The sequence below is a fragment of the Lontra canadensis genome, unplaced genomic scaffold, assembly GCF_010015895.1.
Source record: "Lontra canadensis isolate GAN:19392208 unplaced genomic scaffold, GSC_riverotter_1.0 scaffold2, whole genome shotgun sequence".
Classification (NCBI taxonomy): domain Eukaryota; kingdom Metazoa; phylum Chordata; class Mammalia; order Carnivora; family Mustelidae; genus Lontra; species Lontra canadensis.
This window is the reverse complement of record NW_022630996.1, coordinates 60685266-60704597: the sequence shown is the minus strand read 5'-3', so window position 1 is coordinate 60704597 and position 19332 is coordinate 60685266. Positions and strand designations below refer to the sequence as shown.

The window sequence follows — 19332 nt, the reverse complement described above, 5'->3', positions numbered from 1 at the left end:
AGATCACAGACACTCCCAAGAATGTTAAGATTTTCCTACATGTCATCGCTACCAGAGAGCTGAGTGAGAGTAAAAGGAGAAATGGGGGTCATTTAGGTTTCCATTTACTGAAAAAGTCCTACACCGAAAGGGAAATGGGAATCAGATTGTGCCAGTATGTCCCATGGCTTTGCTAAGGAGGGATGCCTGGAGCCGAGGGAAACTTCGTAGGTCACCTCTAGTTTCCCAGCAGGTGACCCAGAGCCCCTGAGGACTGCCGTCTGGGACGACTCATTAGATCACTAGGCTCCTCTGTCTCCTGAACAAGATTCAGCAAGGCAGCAGCAAGTGTCATGGGCTCCCCAGGCCACACCCATTTTAGGGAAAGGACATTTGGATCACACGCAGTTAAATGGTTTAAGGCCTGACAACTGATGCGGCAACTGTAGCCATTTTATTGATAGGATTTTTATTGGTAAATGGAGTTTTTGAGTATTTCTAGACTGATTTGTTACTGTACTTTAAAAAGCCTTATGCACTGATTCTGTTTCCAGGTAAACAGCACTGTCATCCTTCCCGATGTGCAAATGGAGAGTCAGTGTTCACGGTTCAGACAAGATCACCGTGGCCCTGGAGATGCAACAAGCCGCTGAAATGGTGGGCTCACGGTGTGCATGACACGGGGGCAGATCGACCTGCTAGAGCTCGCAGTAGAGAGCTCTGTGGAACACGGTGCCAACCAGCAGCTTCCCTTTGTACACAGAGGCCACCGTACTTCCTTGCAACATTGTACCATTTTCAGCATAAACCTGTGTAACTTTGGGCTCTTCTGTTAAAATGTCCTGGATTCGGATCACCTATCAAAAAAGGAGCATTAGCTTACTATTTTTTTCTTTTTCTTTTTTTTTTTTTTGAAGATTTTTATTTATTTATTTGACAGAGAGATCGTAAGTAGGCAGAGAGGCAGGCAGAGTGAGAGGGGGAAGCACGAGTCTGACCCAGGGCTGGATCCCAGGACCCTGAGATCATGACCTGAGCTGAAGGCAGAGGCTTTAACCCACTGAGACACCCAGGCTCCCCTTAAGTTTCTTTTCAACTCTTAACTTCTTAACATTTTTAAGCCTTTAGGATAAAATACAGTTTCTGGAAGAAAGGATGCTTACATACAAAAACACCAAATATGGCAGACTAGGAGGGCCAGTGCCTATATATAAAGGGTTAATGGGAGCATTTAAAAGGACCTTTTTAAAACAGCCAGCCCCAGTCGCAGCACATGAGCGACTCAGTCCTTTAAGCTTCACACTCTTGGTTTTTGGCTCAGGTCCTGATTTCATGGAACCCAGTGTGGGGGCAATGTGCTCAGTGGGGAGTCTGCTGGAAGATTCTTTCTTCCTGCCCCTCCCCGCCCACTAGTGCGTGCACTCTCCTCTCTCTAAAATAAATAAATCTTTAAAAAAAAAAAAAAAAAAAAGTAAAACAGCCAGCCCAAAAGACAGACATAGTAGTTACTTAACTGGGAAATAGGTGATGGGGCACCTTGACTTAAGTAAGCCTCTTTCTAATAAAAGTCAGGCACTCTTCCGTGGGACAGTGCATTAGGTAATGGATTGTTACTGCTTTTTGCTATTCCTTACCAAATCCATCATTAGAAAGGAAGCACTTTTTCCAGAACAGCAAACCAAGTCCATGCTATAGCAAATGACCTAAGTTCACCAGATGAGCTAACAAGCAAGAACAAATTAGAATCTAACATTCTGCTCTGTTCCTCACAGTGAACATTCCACAGCATACACTTCCCCAATTCTGTTAAACATACCACACAGCCATCCTAATAGCTAAGAACCAGGAAAAGGCACAAAGGATTGCCATTAAATATAATCACGATTGTCCTGTAAGCCTGGAGAGAAAAGGTATGAAGGGCCATAAAGTAATTGGAAATCCACATTTAGTTTGGGGGTTATTTAATCTAAGAGACATGGGCTTTATTTATTTATTTTTTTTTTCAGATTTCATTTTTTTTTTTTAAAGATTATATTTATTTATTTGACAGAGAGAGTTCACAAGTAGGCACAGAGGCAGGCAGAGAGAGCCGGGGAAGCAGGCTCCCCGCTGAGCAGAGAGCCTGATGCGGGGCTCGATCCCAGGACCCTGGGACCATGACCTGAGCCAAAGGCAGAGGCTTAAACCACTAAGCCACCCAGGCGCCCCGAGACATGGGCTTTAAAAAGAAAAAGTTTTTTTCAGTGGGTGGAAATGAGGCTTCTTAGATTCTTCAAACTAAACTTTAAAAAGAAGACATAGCCGTAAACGATGTCAAAAACGGTATCGGTTATTTAACATAAATAACATGTATAACACGTACTGAAAAACTCAAAACAGAAAACCCCAGATGAGTCACAGAAATGTTCAAATTCCTATGGCAAAGCGCGTCTCAAAATTCTTGTTTGCACAGCCAAAATAGTCCGCTGAGTTAAGACCATGAAGATGAATGGGGTCTTTGGGTGCTATAACTAAGATAGAAGGAAAGGTCTTTTAAACCAAAATAATTCCAGCAAGTTCCAGATCTTCCCATTCTGCAGGGAAGGTTTGGAGAGGACGGCCATATGGACATCAGGCCTGGAGCATTGTGTGAACTTGCGCATATACTGACACAAGGGAAGAGGGGATTAAAAGGAAAGGCAAGCTACAAACAAATGATTAGACCTGCAGTCCATTCTGTTTTTTAAACTATTTTGAATTCCCAAGTTAAAAAACTCATCACTGAAGTAAAGATAGGGACTCCAGTCTTGCGCTGGCTCCCCTCACCCAGCCCTCCACTCTGCCGAGACTCTCACGAAAGCCTACTATGATGAAGTTTCCTTTGCCCCCCAGCTCTGGCTCAGGGTCAGCCCAGGAGCAGCAGCAGCAGGGGAGTGGGATAACTGAATGGGAGGTAGAGTGTTTGTTCCAGGCTTCCTCCCTGCAGGGTCCCCACTGGTTGTCTATGTCCCCCAACCAGAGGCCAGGTTCCCCTCAGGGGACCCTCTCCACACTCAGCTCTGCTCTCATTCGACTTTCTGGTAACCATTTCCTGCCTCCTGCACTAGCTCTGGGGTAATGCATTATCTTCCTTTCATTTCCCTACGTGTGCCCACACCTTTGTATACAAGACCCTTATTAAATCTCCTCAAATTACCCAATTTAAATGTACCATCTGTTTCCTGCCTAGATTATGACTAAAATTCCTCCCAAAGTCAAACTCCTTTTTATCTCTCATCATTTGGATCATCTATCCTCGTCTCTCCTTATATTTGCACACGTAATTGAGATTTATGTTTCCAACCGAGAAACAGCGGGGAATAAGGTCACCAATCTGATTCATTTTTCAAACTAACCTCTGATGCGGGAGGATTCTCCGGATCATAGAAGAAGATCTTCATGCCATTGGGATGGCATCCAACCCAAAGGTCCCCTGTCACAGGATCCACGGATATGTTATCCACGAGTGTGTTAAGGTCCAGGGACTTCCAGGTTAAAACAGGGAGAGAAGGAAGGACAGAAAGTGGAAACAATTGAGAGGTGACGGAACAATCTCTCAGGGGAAGCTATCATCTTGTTCTCCTCGGTCTCCACACTGCTGGTTCCAGAACACAATTCTACCGCATTTCAATATCGCTCAGAGAGTTCCTCTGGCTTTCCATCTATATTAGCATTTCATCAGTTTCCAGGACAGAGGAGGGAAGGGGAAAATGCAGAAATGGCAAGCAAGACTGTTAGAAGTCAGAGGAAATCATCTGGACTAACATCTGTGCATAAACCTAAGAAAAAGTTTTAAGTGCTGCATAAAAGAGTTCCTTCTACAAAAACATGTGCAAATGATATTTTTATAAGCATTCAGAAAACAACCAGGAAATATGGATTCATTTTGGATGAGCCCATTGATGAAATGTAGGCTCTTCTTTAATGGCTAAATCATAGGCTGTGCAGTCAGAGAAGAAATGATCACCCAGGGTCTAATTTTTGCCATGGAGTAGGGGAAAAGTTTCTTCTTTGGTTTTCTGATGTTATTCAACTCCCTGTTCTTCTGCTGTTTATTTTCTAAATATAAGTCGCAAGCATGTGATGACTGCACAGATTGCTATCGAGGCTTTGTACCAGGATCATAAATAATACCAATGATTCTTAATTCCACCATTCATCATCTTGGCTGCCTTCTACTGGGGAGAAATCACATCTATTTGTTTACCTCCAGCTCTCCGTTGGAGAAGTAATATCTACCGTGTACCTCAAACAGAGGCCAGGACACCTCAGTGCCCAGAGACCATGTAATAGCTGCTGGTGACTCATTGCAGAGGCCAGAGTGTGGGCGGGTAGCTGCGGCAAACCAGTGCCGCCCTGCCCTGGGCTTCCTGCTCTAAATGAGACCTCTCCCCCCAAGTCCATGATGGGGCTGCAGGGGCCAAGCCTCCCAGCAGAGCCTCCTCCAGAGCCATCATCCATTCTTTCCCTGGAGACAGGCCAGGTCAGCCAAAGGAGGCAGCCAAACAGACATCCTCTGGCCAGAATCAGCCCCAGGCCTTCTCTGCCCCCGCAAACGCCCATCCATCACAGTGTCAGACAATCTACGCAGATCCCGCCATTTTCTTTAGACGAGGAAAATGTGTGTCTCAGGGCTCTGTGCTGTTTGCTAGCTTTGGGAGGGGTAGCTGTTGATTTCTGAACTGCATGGCAGTTGAAAGCCTCCAGAGATGTGAGCTGGGGTGAGAGAATAGAAGGACACCCAAGCCCGGGGTCCCTGTTCATTTGACACACGATTACTGAGTTCCCACTATGTGCTCTGGAAGCAGCTCAGCTCCCGGAGAGCGGGTACTGGTAAGTGGCAGGTCTGTCTCCTGCCCAGGAGGAGCTGACAGTCCCGCAGGGAGCCCCTTTTGGGCCCAGCAACTAACTCCTGTCTTGCAAATCTCTAATTCCCAGCAAAACTCACTCACTACAATGCACGCAATGGACACATTTCAAGCTTCCACAAAGCCAAGTGGAAGATGGTACATTTCTTGATAAAGGACACTGAATAAATGATTGTCATTGCAAAAAACTGTGTCCTCTGTTAACAAGTATCCCAATTTTTAGAGAACGGGAAAGCACTGAAGTGGGACTAATTCACTGGCTGTGTCCTGGAATTTTTTTTCTCGTTTTATGGAGGAGGGGATTATTTTATTGTGGTGAAATACACATAACATGAAATGTGTCATTTTAACCACTTTAAAGGTAAAATTCAGTGGCATTTGTACACTCACATGGTTTTGTAAGCATTACCCCCCTACCATTTCCAGAAACTTTCATCATCCCAAACAGAAACTCTGTACCCAATATCTCCCCATTCCTACCTCCGTGAGCCCCTGGTGACCCCTATTCCAATTTTTGTCTATGAATTTGCTTATTCTAGGACCTCATATAAGTGGAATCACACAATATTTGTCCTTTCATGTCTGGCTTACTTCACTTAGCATGAGATCCTCAAAGTTCCATCCATGTGGGGGCATGTATTAGGACTGCATTCCTTTTTAAGGCTGAATAATATTCCATTGTATGTGCATACCACATTTTGACAGGACATAAACCCACCCACATCTCATCTCAAATTCTAAGATCAGTCTCAGTTCATTTATCAAATTTCCTGATGCTCCAAGTATTAATGAATTAACTCGTCTTGATTAACCCGTTCCTTCAAAAGAAAAAAAAGACATTACAGTCACAGGGGTAGACTCAACTGAATTGTTACGTCAGCAGATGGGGCCTTACCTGTTGCCAAAAGTGGAAGCCAAATGTCAAATAAGTCCTTGGCAGGATCAGCGTCTTTACCCTTCTGTGTTGAATATATATTGGATGGGGCTCCAGTCTTATAAAATTAACTTTCAATTTACAAAAGTAACTATTGTTACAACCACCATTCATTTTCATTCCGTCAGCCAGTAGGAGTGTGTGAAATTCCATTTTACTTCCACTAATACCAAATTGGCCACACCGATGATTTTTAATGTCAAACATGATGCCACGTTGGATGCTGCTTTGAGCTCATTTTCCCGCAGTGAAGCCTGTCACGACGGCACATCGCATGTCCTGATGGGAACAGCCCCACAGGGCCTGGTGACGGCGCCTCGGGCTGGAGGTGGCTGCGGCAAGAGAGCCAGGTCCTGTTTGTAAGGGACAGGGGACTACCTTCACCCAGATCCATTTTCCTGCTACTTCCTCTTTCCTCTCCTTTGTGTTTTTACTTCTTCTGACCCAAACCTTCAGATCAGATCATAATCGATGGAGGTGGACGTTAAACACCTGAAGCGTACCCAGCCCCATCGTATTAACTGAACAAGTCTTTGTTGAGTGCCTACTACCTGTTGGGAACACTTTCAGGAACAAAGAGAAAACACCCTGTCCTTCTGGTACTTAAACCCTAGTGGAAGGGACGGATGATAGGATAAATAAAATATATAGCATTTCACTTACAAATGTAAGTAAAATATGTAATATTAGTAATGAATGTTGAAGGGAATTTAAAGCCATCAGAAGAAAAGGTGTGTGTGTGTGTGTGTGTGTGTGTGTGTGTGTGTTGGAGGAGGTCATCAAGAGGACGTGACCACCAGTTGATCCTCAAGCTGGACCCAAGCATTTGGAGGTTCCTTGACCCCTCCCCTGTCTTTGGGATATACATTCTGCCCACTGTTTCCACAGTGGGAGCTGTTCCAAGGACATAGCCTTGAGAGAGTAACATGTTATTGAGACCATCTGGACAGTGTGTGTGGCTGAATCCAGTTAAGACCTCTACGTAAAATTTTAAGATTCTGGTAGGAGGGTGTGGAGATCTACTTGTCCCACAGCTGCCCAAGACAAGCCTCATATGTTATTTCTCTTATTTATTAAACCTGCCACCCAGCAATCGGAATGGTCTGCCTTCTTTTTTGATCTCTCCTTGCCCTCCCCGTGTATGGGGACAAGAGACCAGTTTCAGATTGCACCCAGGAAGCTCCCCATACTGCAAGCTAATAATCGGTGAGCCAGCCAGGAGGATACCAAAGAAATGGGCTCTAGGAAGGAGGTATCCTTGGAGGAAACGCCGAGTTGGCCATTAGCCTATGTGTGGGGAAGGGTGACCCCATGGCCAATCCCTAAGGACTACCATGAGCTCACCGATCCCTGCCAGTGCCCACTGATCACATCCAGTGGAATGAGATCTCACCATTTGTAAAAACATGGCTTAACTTAGAGGAAATCATGCTAAGTGAAATAAGTCAGACAGAGAAAGTCAAATACCATATGATTTCACTGATCTGTGAAATCTAAAAAAACTGAACAGATGAACAAAGAAACAAAGGAAACTGTACAGAGAATAAACTGGGGGTTGCCAGAGGCGAAGGCTGTGGGGGGATAGCAAAATAGCTGAAGGAGACGAAGAGGTATAAACTGCAGGTTAAAATAACTAAGTGACAGATGAAAATATAGTCAATAATGCTGTAATACCATTGTATGGTGACAGTGGTGACAGACGGTGATGACACTTGTGATGAGTATGGAGTTGTGTAAGAGTTCTCCAATCACTATGTTGTACACCTGAAGTTAATGTGTCCACTATTGAACAAATACATTAAATTAAAAAAAAAAAAAAGAAAGTGAGAAGCAGTTAGAGAAGGATATGTGGGTGCTCGCTACTCTGTAGCTTTGGGGCTGGCCGACAAAGGGAGAGAACAAATCATCAGCTGAAGACCTTGCATGCCATTTTGCAAAGCCCCAGCTGCTGAGAATTAAGGTCCGAATGCTGTGACAAGGTCTGACTGGGAAGCTAAGAGGTGGAACGCCTGGGAAAATGGGGAGAGCGAAGAAGTTGCTGTGAAGGGAACAAAACGCCCCATGCTGTCCAACCCCGGGGACAAAGGAAAGCAAAAGCACTACGATGACCCCAGCCAGCAGGGCAGCCTCCAATGGAGGAAACGTTCATGAAGAGAGAATGTACTTCCGCTGAGTTTATTGATACAGCTGCCACGTTCCAGCAAAAGGCCAGAGCAAGTATTCCAGTGTGGTTAGTACATTTATGGGATGTGGGGGAGATGGCATTTCTCTGGGCAGGAAGCAGAGAAAATAAGTGACATCACCACACACTCGGCCCCCCGCCGCACCTGCATAACACTCAGAGGTTCAAAGTACCACTCTCTTCTAGACTGGATTATCCTAGCCTGCAGGGAGGTTTGGCCCAATGAGGGCCCCTCCCTGAGCATGTGGAGCCCTGAAAATCTAGAGAGGAGGTCCAACAACCCATTGGGAGCTGGGAATGAGACAGGCAATCTCTGCCCCTGGCTGTGAAGGTCCTCATCAGGCCATGTTCTCAGCAAGAATGAAACATTCTGTACCCCAGTCCACCACCGACACCTGTTATGGTACCCCCATGTCCATGCAGCGGCCAGCGGTGGGACAAGATATCTATAGTGCAGGGCGCCTGGGTGGCTCAGTGGGTTAAAGCTTCTGCCTTCGGCTCGGGTCATGATCTCAGGGTCCTGGGATCGAGCCCCGCATCAGGCTCTCTGCTCAGCAGAGAGTCTGCTTCCCTCTCTCTCTCTCTCTCTCTGCCTACTTGTGATCTCTGTCTGTCAAATAAATAAATAAAATCTTAAAAAAAAAAAAAAGATATCTATAGTGCTGGGCAATCTGTTGTCAATTTAGGGAAAACTGACAAATCCTGGGACTGGTACAGGATGTGGGAAACACCTGAGACAGAGAGCTCCCCCATAAAACCTAACGGCTTTCCCAGTCAGCTGTAAAGGTCCAGTAAAAATAACCCAGAAACAAATGTGGTTTAACCTCCTTGCTGCAGGGACCTCCCCAGAACAGAGAAACTGACAACCCAACACTGTGTTCACTGGCTGGCGGAAAGCCACAAAACTTGAACAACAATTCAGACCTGTTCCTTCTGCCCCTTACTGTCCCTGAAACCCTACCTGCTCCAGCAGGAGCCTCAGGAAAACAGTGCTATTTGGGGTGGGTGCCTCCCTAACCCAGGTATAGAGACAGGCCAGGACTGCCTCCAGGTGCGGGCAGGTGGAGATGATCAGAGGCGTCAAGTTGAACTCGCTGTTTGCTGGTCCTCTAGGAGCTCTGGTGGATGCTGGATCCAAATGCACTCTGACCCATGATGACCCTCAGTTTTCAGCACCATCAGTGATTACAGAGAGTAAATGGTTACGGTTAAGAAGGCTTTGACCGATTTAGTGTTCCTCCCTATTATCCCAGGAATATGAGGTTCTTCTCAGTGCAATACCAGAGAATCTACGGGGCATTGACGTCCTACAAGATGGAACTGCAAACCTCTCTCAGGGAGTTCTGACCCCGGATTCCGGTAATCAGACCAGTGCTGAGGGGAAACACGCACCACGAACCAGTACACCTGCAGCCCCTTCAGAAAATGGTAACTGTTAAACAACATAAATTGCTTGGGGGCATAAAGAGATAGGAGACAGTATCCAAGAACACGCCGCAGGACATTCTGCAGGCTTTCCTGGAACAGTAGATGATCCCACAGAAAACTCAAGGCCCAGGAACAGCCACAGGCGTTTGCGAGTCATGTGGTTGGGCAAGACACAAGTTCCAGAATCTGTGATTGATAAGGCATAAGCTTAACAAGCCCCAAGGACTTGAAAGCGGTGCAAACCTTTGTAGGGATTTGGGGGTTTTGGAGGACTTTCATTCCCCATCTGGCATGGTGTCTCTGTCTCTGATACAGACTGATAAAGAAAGGACATGTGTGGGACTGGGGACCAGGGCGGCAGGTCCCCTTGGAGAAAGCAAGCATACTAGTGAAGGAGATTACAGCCCTAGGCATCTTACAAGCAGGGCTGCTTTTTGAGTTTGATGTGTCTGCGACTCCAGAAGGGTTGGGCACTGTGTGGGGATAACAGGAGGACAGAGTACCCCTAGCTTTTGGTCCCAGAGGGGATAGAAACTCCATACACCCCCTAGAGCAAGAGGTCTTAGCCATATATGCAGCACTGCTCCGGAGTGAGGGGTGAGGGTGCTCTCAGGAAGGAAGAGGGCATCAAAGTAAGAACTTCCTTTCCTATCAAGGGGTGGGTTGGGACTACATTCCATCCACGCATCTCTGCCATGGTTCAAACCCTGACGTTGACTACCTTCCGATCCGCGGCGCGGGAGCACCCTGCCCACCTGCCCACTCTCTCCAGAAACACAGGCACTACTAGGCTTGGTAGAGAAGGAGACGCATTGCCCTCTCCCCCTCTTTCCATGGCAGTCCTTGCAGCTTGTAGAGAGGGAGTGGGGGATGGATCTAGTCCCGGGAATCCATCCCTTCCTCCCCCAAACCGGAGTTGCTCTTCGGCCCAACACTGACACCATCTGGATGGAAGCAGGAAGAATCCGCAGCGGCCCCTGGGCTGAACTCCGGCGGTTTGGCTGGTGGTCACTCCTGATCCCTGACCCTTAACCCTTTGCATTGATCTTTGGACTGTTGTAAAGGGATTAATCCTACAGCTGGAACAGTGGCAAGCCAGGGGGTGGATGATGGGAATAAGCTCTGGCAGAGTCAGGATATGTGGAAAACATTTGACCTGCAGGGACTTGAGGAGGTCCCCACTGTCTTCCACATCCCAGCTCAGGCAGGGCTGACACCCCCTGGCAATCAGGAAGCCATGTCCTAGCTTGGATACAAGCTCTGGCAACATACCCTTTAGGAGATACAGAGAAAAGATGCATAAAAAGAGTAGCCACCCCAGGGCCCCAGTGGGAGGGCATATTTCCAAGGAGGCTCTAGTGTCCTCAAAACAGAGTGACTTGGTCTACACAGCAGTAGCATGCCCAACGTGTTTTAAACAACGCCCAAGGCAACAGCCAAGACAACTACCAAAGAGGTCCAAGGCCATCGCCCGAGACTGGCAAAGCCCTGGCCAAACTCATCCAGTAAGCCTTAAGTGAGAGCCAGCAGAGCCTGTCCTTACCGAACACTGAAATATCTCTAATAACAAAAGCTGTCCTCCAAAACCGGATGGCCTCGAACACTACTTACCACTCTTTGCCATTATCCAAACAGAATTCTGTGCGTTCACACCTGGTGAGTGTGCCAGAGTGTTGTCTCTATTAAATCACATGAGGACACAAGTGAACGCCTGGAGCGATCTGACCTCAGCTTGGGGGACTTAATAAATCAGTGGTTCGGGTCATGGGGCTCTTGGATGAAAAAAAAATTGTCATTGATTTGGGGAATCACTGCAGTAATTTGTGTGTTCCCTTGCACAAACGCACTAACTTCACTGCCTCCGTGCCAGTGGACGCCCCCGCCCCCATTGCTGACTGCTCAGGACATGTTGCACAAGATCTGGGTGTATGAGATCGTAAGAGCTATCACGAGGGATGGCATGTTGGAGGAGGTCCTTGGGAGGACATGACCTCTGGCTGAACCTCCAGCTGAACCTGGACAACTGAAGGTGCCCCGTCCCCTTCCCTGTCCTTGGAATGCGCATTCTGCCCACTGTTCACACAGCGGAAGCCATTCCAGGGACATGGCCATGACGGAGTAGGGTGTTGCTGGGCCCCTCTGGACAGTATATGTGACCGAACCCCCATTAAGTGCTCTATATAAACTTTTAAGATTCCAGTGGGCAGGTGCGGAGAGCTAGTCCTCTTGCAGCGCCCAAGACAAGCCAAGCAGCTGAGGGCCCTTGTTTATTAAACCTGCCACCGAGCAATGAGGAGTGGCCTCCCTCCTTCTCGGCCTCTCCTTGCCCTCCGTGTGTGGAGGCAGGGGAAGAGGGCGGCTCGGACTGGACCAGGAAGCCCCTGTGGTTGCAGACTCGCAGTGTGTGTGTAGATAGGCGAGCAGAGTCGCAAGTTGAGTTGAGGTAGCCAGGAAAGGCCTCGCTGAGGTGACATTCTAGCGGAAACTGGAAGGATATGAAGAAGAGAGCCACAGAGAACCGGAGGAAGATGATCGCAGCAGAGGGAACGAGTGCCCCACCTGAGGCGGGTCCCCACCTGGTGAGCTCAGAGCAGGGACACCAAGCAGGGGGAAGTGCCAGAGACAAAGGGGGCGAAGTGAGGGGTGGCAGGGGTGTGTAGTGGCCGCTGGGAGTCCTTGATACTTTACTGGGTTTTTTATTATGTTTACACGATTTTTAACTATCGTGGAGAGCGCTGTCATCTGAACTACCAGTTGAGGTGATTTCTTGGCTGTATCATCAACGGAGGAAAACATGAAAGGGTGAGAGAAAGGGGAAGGAGGGGGGAGGGAAAAGCGGGAGGAAGGGAGAAAAAGAGGAAGGGACAGGAAACTAAGCAATGGGAATTCATTAGGGCAGAAAGAATCAAAGTTTCATAGGTGAGATACTGGGCTTGCTCCTTCCCACTCTGCCGCTGAACAAAAGTGAACAACAAACACACACGATGCTGTTGACTCTTAGTAAAGAAGTGAAAAATTGGTTCTCACCCGCTCCAATTAGACAATCCTTTTTTGCTCACTTTTAATTTCACAAATCAATTAGAATCTAATTATCACTCTGCAAACTTATAGTGTTAATACATCTTACCTTCAATGGAGTTAAAGTCCAATTAGCGTGTTTTTCATACACATGAATCTTATGAGCCAGCAATTCAGATATATAGACATACCTTCAAAGAAGAAAGAGCTACATCAAAGCACTTGAAGTAATACGGCTCAGAAGGTTACGGTGAAGCTGGGAGAACTCTTCCTAGGAGAGAACTTTGCTTAGAGACAGGAAAATGCAAACCCCCTCAAAGCACACCGAATTGTAAAAAAAAAAATAAATGAAACAGAAACCCAACTCAATGAGTTTACAATGTGCAAAGGAGTTTTAAGTTCTGAAAAGTTACTTCCTAAGGTAGGAACCTAGTTGTCACTGATCAGGAGGGAAGAAACGTAGCCTAGTACCAGCTCTAAATATCTGGGTGAAAATGTTATTACATCACTTCTCTTCGCTGGTCAACATGGCGACAATCCCCAGGTTCTGCCTCTCAGAGGACAGTGAGTTCTCTTGGGCAGGCTGCAGGAAAGCCCTTTGACAACCAGGCCCTTGTTTTAGGCCAGAGAAAGTATGAGAGGAGACAAGATGCTTGGCGGAGAGAAATCTTCCCCCCTTCTTACCCTGAGCCCGGTTCTGACCCTGGGCATTTAGTATTTTGAAGGCAGGGCATCCCAGAACAAAGAGAGAAATGACGATGTATTATCTGCTACTTTGTAAGACCAGGCAATGCTATAAATAACTGAAAGCTGTCCACATTGTTTCCTCTAATCATGTTACCAACTCCTGAAATCCTTGATGACAGAAGATGAGGAAAGGGTATGTAGGACTGGATACATGGCTTTTGTAGACAGACTAATGTTACCCAAAGTGTGGTCCCCAGACCAGGGTTTCTCTGTGAATCATTTGTTTCAGGGTCATCATCAAATAATAATGTAAATCAACTACACATGAGGAACACTGCCTCGATAAACTGACTCTTCGCCTACAGTAACACTTTTTTGATGGAGAAAGAAGTGTCTTGATTTAGTGCAGGCTCTTTATCTTGTCAAAAACAGCACAGCTGAGATATATAACTACATGTGATTCATCTTATTACGCCCTCAAAATGCTTCCCTCAAAGCAAAGTTGTTTAGTAATACTGAATGTTTATCCCAGTTCCCCTTCTTAATACATACATTCCTCCCTGCAAACTTAGAAGAATATGCCTACACAAAATAGAAAATTTTGACTTGGTACATTTTATCCCCTGAAAAATTAAGATATTTTAATATTCTTCCTAATTTTCTCTTACCAGGATGACATGTTAGAGCATATCATGTTGTTTAGAAAATGAGTCCGTTCTAAAGAGAGCTAACGAGAATCTGGAGAAATGCGTGACGTAAACAGTTCACATACTTGCCGTCAGGTGAAATGTTGATTCCGTTAGCAAGATCAAATCCATCTGCCATCACTCGAACTTCATTTGGGCTATAGTAAACAACATAAGACCATGCTAAACCCAAGTAGAGCTCCCAGGATCTCAAGTAGGGGTCGACAAAGTAGTGGTCATTTGTGGCATAAAAGTGCTCAGGTCCCACAGCAACAATATCATTCAAACTGCAAATTGAAACACACATATAGGGTATATCCAGGTGAAGGTACTGTACATTACAGGAGTAGGCATTGATTAGCATTCAGTAATGGCTGTTCCTAAAATCAAGACACAGGATGAAGCTTTCACTCCAGTCATTATGGCACAGAATTAATATGACATCAATCCCACCTGTATGATCCTCAAAGACAATAATTACTCTAAAAAAAAAAAAAACCCTAAAAGGTTACTATAGCAATGTAACATAAAAATCCTATTAACTGTGTCTGAAAAATAGTGTTATGGATTATGTGTGTGCGTGTGTGTAGATATACTAAAATCAGCAGACATTAAATTAGGCCAGGAATCATTATCAGGGCAAAATGCATTTATGTTCATACAAAAGTCACTCTCATATAGAATAGTCTGGGCTATCATCAGGCGGAGGGAGGGAAAACCACTGACAAGCATTTTAGTAAAAGCTCTACCACAATTAGCTGTGCAATTTAGGTAAAATTAATCATTTTGCATGTCAGGGCCTCAGTCTCCTTATCTGTAAAAGGAGGATGAGCTGGACGGCTCTATCTCTCCATCTTAAAAGGTCACTTCTGGCCTTAAAGTTTCATGATTCTGAACTGAGGAAAATGTCCGCGAGCAAGAATGCTCAGAAACAGGATGCTATGGCATATTTTCTTTCTGATTTTGATTCTCTCTGTTACTGAAAATCTAAGATATATGAGTCTATTTTTCTGCTTTAATAGGTACAACAGTGAACACATAAGTGAGTCATTCTCTGCTGATTGAGGTGACAGAAGTTCCCCAAGGCTATTATCTGGGAGAGAATTATCTCCGCTCCATTGCAGAGGGCGTAATGGCTAGCACAGAGGCTCTGACGCAGCTCTGGGCTCCTGGGCCAGTTAGATAAGCACCCGGAGTCTCAGTTTTCTCATCTGTAAGGAGAGGTTAAACAATTTTCCCAAAGTCATGCAGCTCATTAATATAAGACTAAAGGTCAGAATCTTAATCTGTGGAGTCTCACTGGAAATCGCAATAAGGCAATGCCTGTTGTGGGCTTTGTAGAAAGCCTGCCACTCGCTGAACCACTCCGTCAACGATGACCACTCACTATCACGACATGAGAAGAAAGGTCTAGGAATTTAGGATTAGTGTGTATAGGATCCAGGCATAAATCTCTCTCTTTCCTTTTTTTTTCCCCTCTCTCTGTTTTTCCCCCCTCTCTTTTTTAAAAGTAAATTTCCAAAGTGAGCATACTTTACAAATCATGTGCCCGTTTTTCATAAAAAAGAACAGAGAAGAATATTGCAGAGTAATAGCTTTGAGATCTTATAGACTCCATGTGAATGCGGACATTGCTTGTTATTGTCTATGGGGCCACAGCCTGTCACTGAAACCTACATTGCAGTTTCCTCTCTGAACCTTGTGAGGTTAGGGTAGACGAAGTGAAAGAAGGAATATCAAGACCTTGGCACTGTGCCTGGCCTATAGGAGATGATCAGTTATGACCTTTGTGTTATCATTAATGACATACTTCAATTGTGATAGATTAGTAACAGGAATATTAATGCTGTAAGCAACAGCATAAACAGTCATTAAATACAAAGCAGAAAATACACATGGCTAGTCCTTCAGTTAGTTGGGAGAGCAGAATTTTAGTTAACTGTGGCACTGCGGTTTTTTCATTTGGTTCTATGTTGCCAAAGACACGTATTTTTGCGCTTGGCCCAGGAAAAAAACACTCTAACCCTGGGAATCTGGACAAATCTGAGACTTCCAAGACTAACTGTGAAATAAACAAAGTAAGCTCTCACTATTTCAGACTGGCTCAGAGCCGCAGCTTCAGCCTCAAGTCTGCAGGGTTCGAATTCCAACTCTGCTGTTTTGCTGATGGTATTATCTGGGGCAAGTTAAATACTCCAAAATGCCATAACAATAATAACACCTAATTAAGAAGGTATTTGTAGAAAGATAATAAAGTAATCGGTTTGAATTGGTTATTATAGCCCTAACTTATAGTTAAAACTCATTGTTACTATCACAATTATTGCAATTATTATTAGCCCAGCTTCTCTATTCTATATACTTTTCCTTAATTTAGATCTCGGTATGTGGCACATTCACCAGACATTCGGTATCCTTATTCTCTTTCCAAAATACATTTTTTGAAAGAATGTATAAATAAACTGTTTCACCAAAAGTTGTTCTCTGAATTTGCACTCATCTTAGGGACACAGAAAAAGACTTGGGCCATGTGGCTCCTACACAGCTACTAAATTAGCTGATTGACCTTCATCCAGTAACTCAGTGTCTCTCCAGTTGCAGTTTCCTTGTCTTCAGAACCACCAGGTAAGAAAAGAGAGGAGGGGGATCCTGGAAACACAGCATGCCAGGCCCTCCGCTAGGTCTCCACATGTAAATAACACACCTTTTAAGAAAAATCTAGATTTACTGATACTGAGGTAGTCGAGTGCTGTCTGCTAATCATTCAAATAAAGGCTGGAATTCTAGACAATCTTAAGATTCGAGGATAAAGACTGTTTGGAAAGACTGTGTCAGACTTTTGTTCCAAATCCATCACAAGCCTCACAAACCAAATCTTAAGGCAAGTGAGGAAGTTGATTTGGGCTTGGGTTGACTGGGATCAGGGATACCCTGGGTTTTTTTTCTTTTTCCTTATGTTACATTGGCAAGAAACCTAAGATTGGAGCTGAGTGTGAACCACAGATCTGTTACTCCATAAATCAGGTGCCCAAAGAGCAGGAGGGGTAGGACGGGGAGGTCTTAGAGATACCAGATTGCAGATCTCCCTTGGGTATATGGTTCTAATTCATAGAAATATCAAAGATTCAATTTTTTTAATACAAGAAGAAACAAATGAATAAAGAAGAAAGCTCATGATGTAGGAATTGTCTGTGAAATTGGTGTGGGTTTGAAATACAAAGTCTGGTTTTGCAGAAGAACAGAGTTACATCTTAATAACGGCTTGAAAGGCCATTCTGAGCCTGGGAGCCATAATTCAGCACCCAGGCAGCCTGGGAAGTTGAGAGAGGAAGAGAATGGGTCTTCTCTCAGAGGTCTGAATCCTCAAAAGTATCTGCAGAAGAACATTTGGAAGTGTTCGTGATGATTAGAAAGGAGAGCCAACCAGCCATTATCTGTCCCTCCCATTCTGGCTGGAAGGAGAAACCAAAGGTGAGTTAGCCACCACTGGTGTTAAAGGGAAATAGAAATACGGTATATCTCAATACTTAGGCAGAAGTTTGTGTTTGATGGTTTTCAGATGCAAAAGTGATTTTTCTTCTTCTTGAAATTTAAACAACTCAACTGTGGACTTAAAATCTGGATGGTTCACCACAAGCAGGTACACAGTATTATCTGAGAAGAGATTAAAAACAAAAATCGAAACATTAACTGAGCTCTCAGCTGTCAGCCCTGTCTCCAAAGAGCAATTTCAACCCACCTCCAACTAGTACTTAGGGTGTCAGGAATATTTTCATGTCCTTGTAGAGAGAAGCACTTGTGATCGCTCCAAAGAAAACAATGGCTAAAGGAAGGACTAGTGACAGTCTCTAAACACCTCCAAATGCCACAGGGGAGAGAAAGATTCTCAATTTAAGAATGAGCTTGATGCTAAAACTCCAAAGAGCTTGTTAAGCTTTCTATTGCAAATGGTCTCAGCAAGACACACAGTTGAGATAAAAGAGATAGCCTGTGTGGAGAACACCCGACAGGAGAAGGTGTGTGCTGATGTATAACTCACACAGTGTAAAATGATAAATTCCATAAAAAGAACACCTGAGAGATGCTATCAAAGTGGAAGCAGCTTCCATGAATCAGTCCAGCTTTAAGACATAAAAGAGATCAATCTAAGTGGTCAAGATGGTGTGATTAGAGTTGGCAAGTGAAGTTAGATTATTACAGTCTTTGCCTTAAGAAGCAGCAAGTCTTTGGAAACCTTTGATGTGACCGAATTGGTGTTGAAAGAAAAACAGTGCAAAGTTTAGTAGGTTGAGCGGAAGAGATTTAAACGGAGAAGGCAACCAGGAGGCTCCTGGTAGTTAGGCCATTGGACAAACAAGTGTTTATTTTAATTGGTATTAAGTGCTACAAAGGGAAAATAAGACTAGATAAAAGAATGGAGAGTAATGCGGTGTTTTCTTCATGACCATCAGGGAAGTTCTGAAGTGATGTTAAAGCAGAAACCTAAATGATATAGGAGACCAAATCCTGTAAGTATCTGGAGAAAGAGCATTCCCAGGTGAGGGAAGAGAATGTGCAAAGGGCCTGAGGCAGGACCTTATCTCTTAATAGTGAGGTTGTGGATGGAGTAGATGGAGTGAAAGAAAAGAGTGGGAAGCCTGCAGCCATAAAGGTAGGTAGCCAAGGCCAGTCTTGTTAGGGCTCAGGGTAAAGACCCAGGGCTTACTTACTGGGGACTTGGAGCCAAGGGGTAACATGACCTTACACTAACAGCAGTAATCCAGGTGTAGGGGGAGAAGAGACAGGGCCAGAAGGATGGCGTTGACAAGAAGTGGCGGGAAAGGATATGAGGACATCTGACAGGAAGTATCAAAAGTCCCTAAGGATGGCTGAGGAATGGGGAAATCAGAAATCAAACACTGGAGTGAGCACTGAAACCCAGCTTCGTATTTTGTGTGGCAGGTTTTACCTCTAGGCATTTATCCTAAGGAAATGCTCACAGAAGATATATATACAGGAATGGTTATTTCGGCACTGTTCACAATGAACATAAAGGCAGAAACAGGCTGACTATCCATCAACAGAAGAACTGTATTGCTGCCCTCCCAGGCATCTGAATCCTAAACCGCCATTGCAGGGGAGCTCTAAATGCACGTCATAGACAGGAGTCCATAATGCAATACCAAATGCGGAAGCACTTTATGGAAGGGTTTGGGTAATACGACTCCCTTTTATTTTTAAAAGCGTACACATACCCAACAGTATATTTCTTTGCACTTAATGTTTGCAAAATAAAATACAATGTTGCTATGTGGGTGGAGAGATCACTGAAAGGGGACTATATATGTATACAGAGAAGAGACATCATATGGGGTAGAAAGGTAAAAAAGGAAAGATAAAAGGAAGGAAAATCAGCTTTCAACCTGTTGAGTTTAAAGCAGCTATAGGAGAGGAACTCAAATAGAATAATCTACTAAGTTTGAGGGAATGGAACTGAAGAGCTGATAAAAAAAAAAAAAAAGAAAGAAAGAAAAGAAAAAAGAAGACCCGATT

General features: G+C 44.8%; 1 protein-coding gene across 2 annotated transcripts in view; it reads right to left on the bottom strand.

Moving 5' to 3' along the window:
* Positions 1 to 411: 411 nt before the first annotated feature.
* PON1 (paraoxonase 1) overlaps positions 412 to 19332 on the bottom strand; it is a 30905-nt gene continuing 11984 nt past the window's right edge. Inside the window, exons 5-9 of one of the 2 annotated variants that reach the window (XM_032874765.1) lie at positions 17328 to 17454; positions 13887 to 14087; positions 12537 to 12618; positions 3354 to 3482; positions 412 to 836 (exon numbers count right to left, since the gene is read on the bottom strand). In XM_032874765.1, coding sequence (XP_032730656.1) covers positions 678 to 836; positions 3354 to 3482; positions 12537 to 12618; positions 13887 to 14087; positions 17328 to 17454 — 698 coding nt within the window. In that variant the 3' untranslated portion in view covers positions 412 to 677. Of the gene's footprint in view, positions 837 to 3130; positions 3248 to 3353; positions 3483 to 12536; positions 12619 to 13886; positions 14088 to 17327; positions 17455 to 19332 lie in introns of those variants that run through there. The other variant, XM_032874776.1, reaches the window with a different exon arrangement.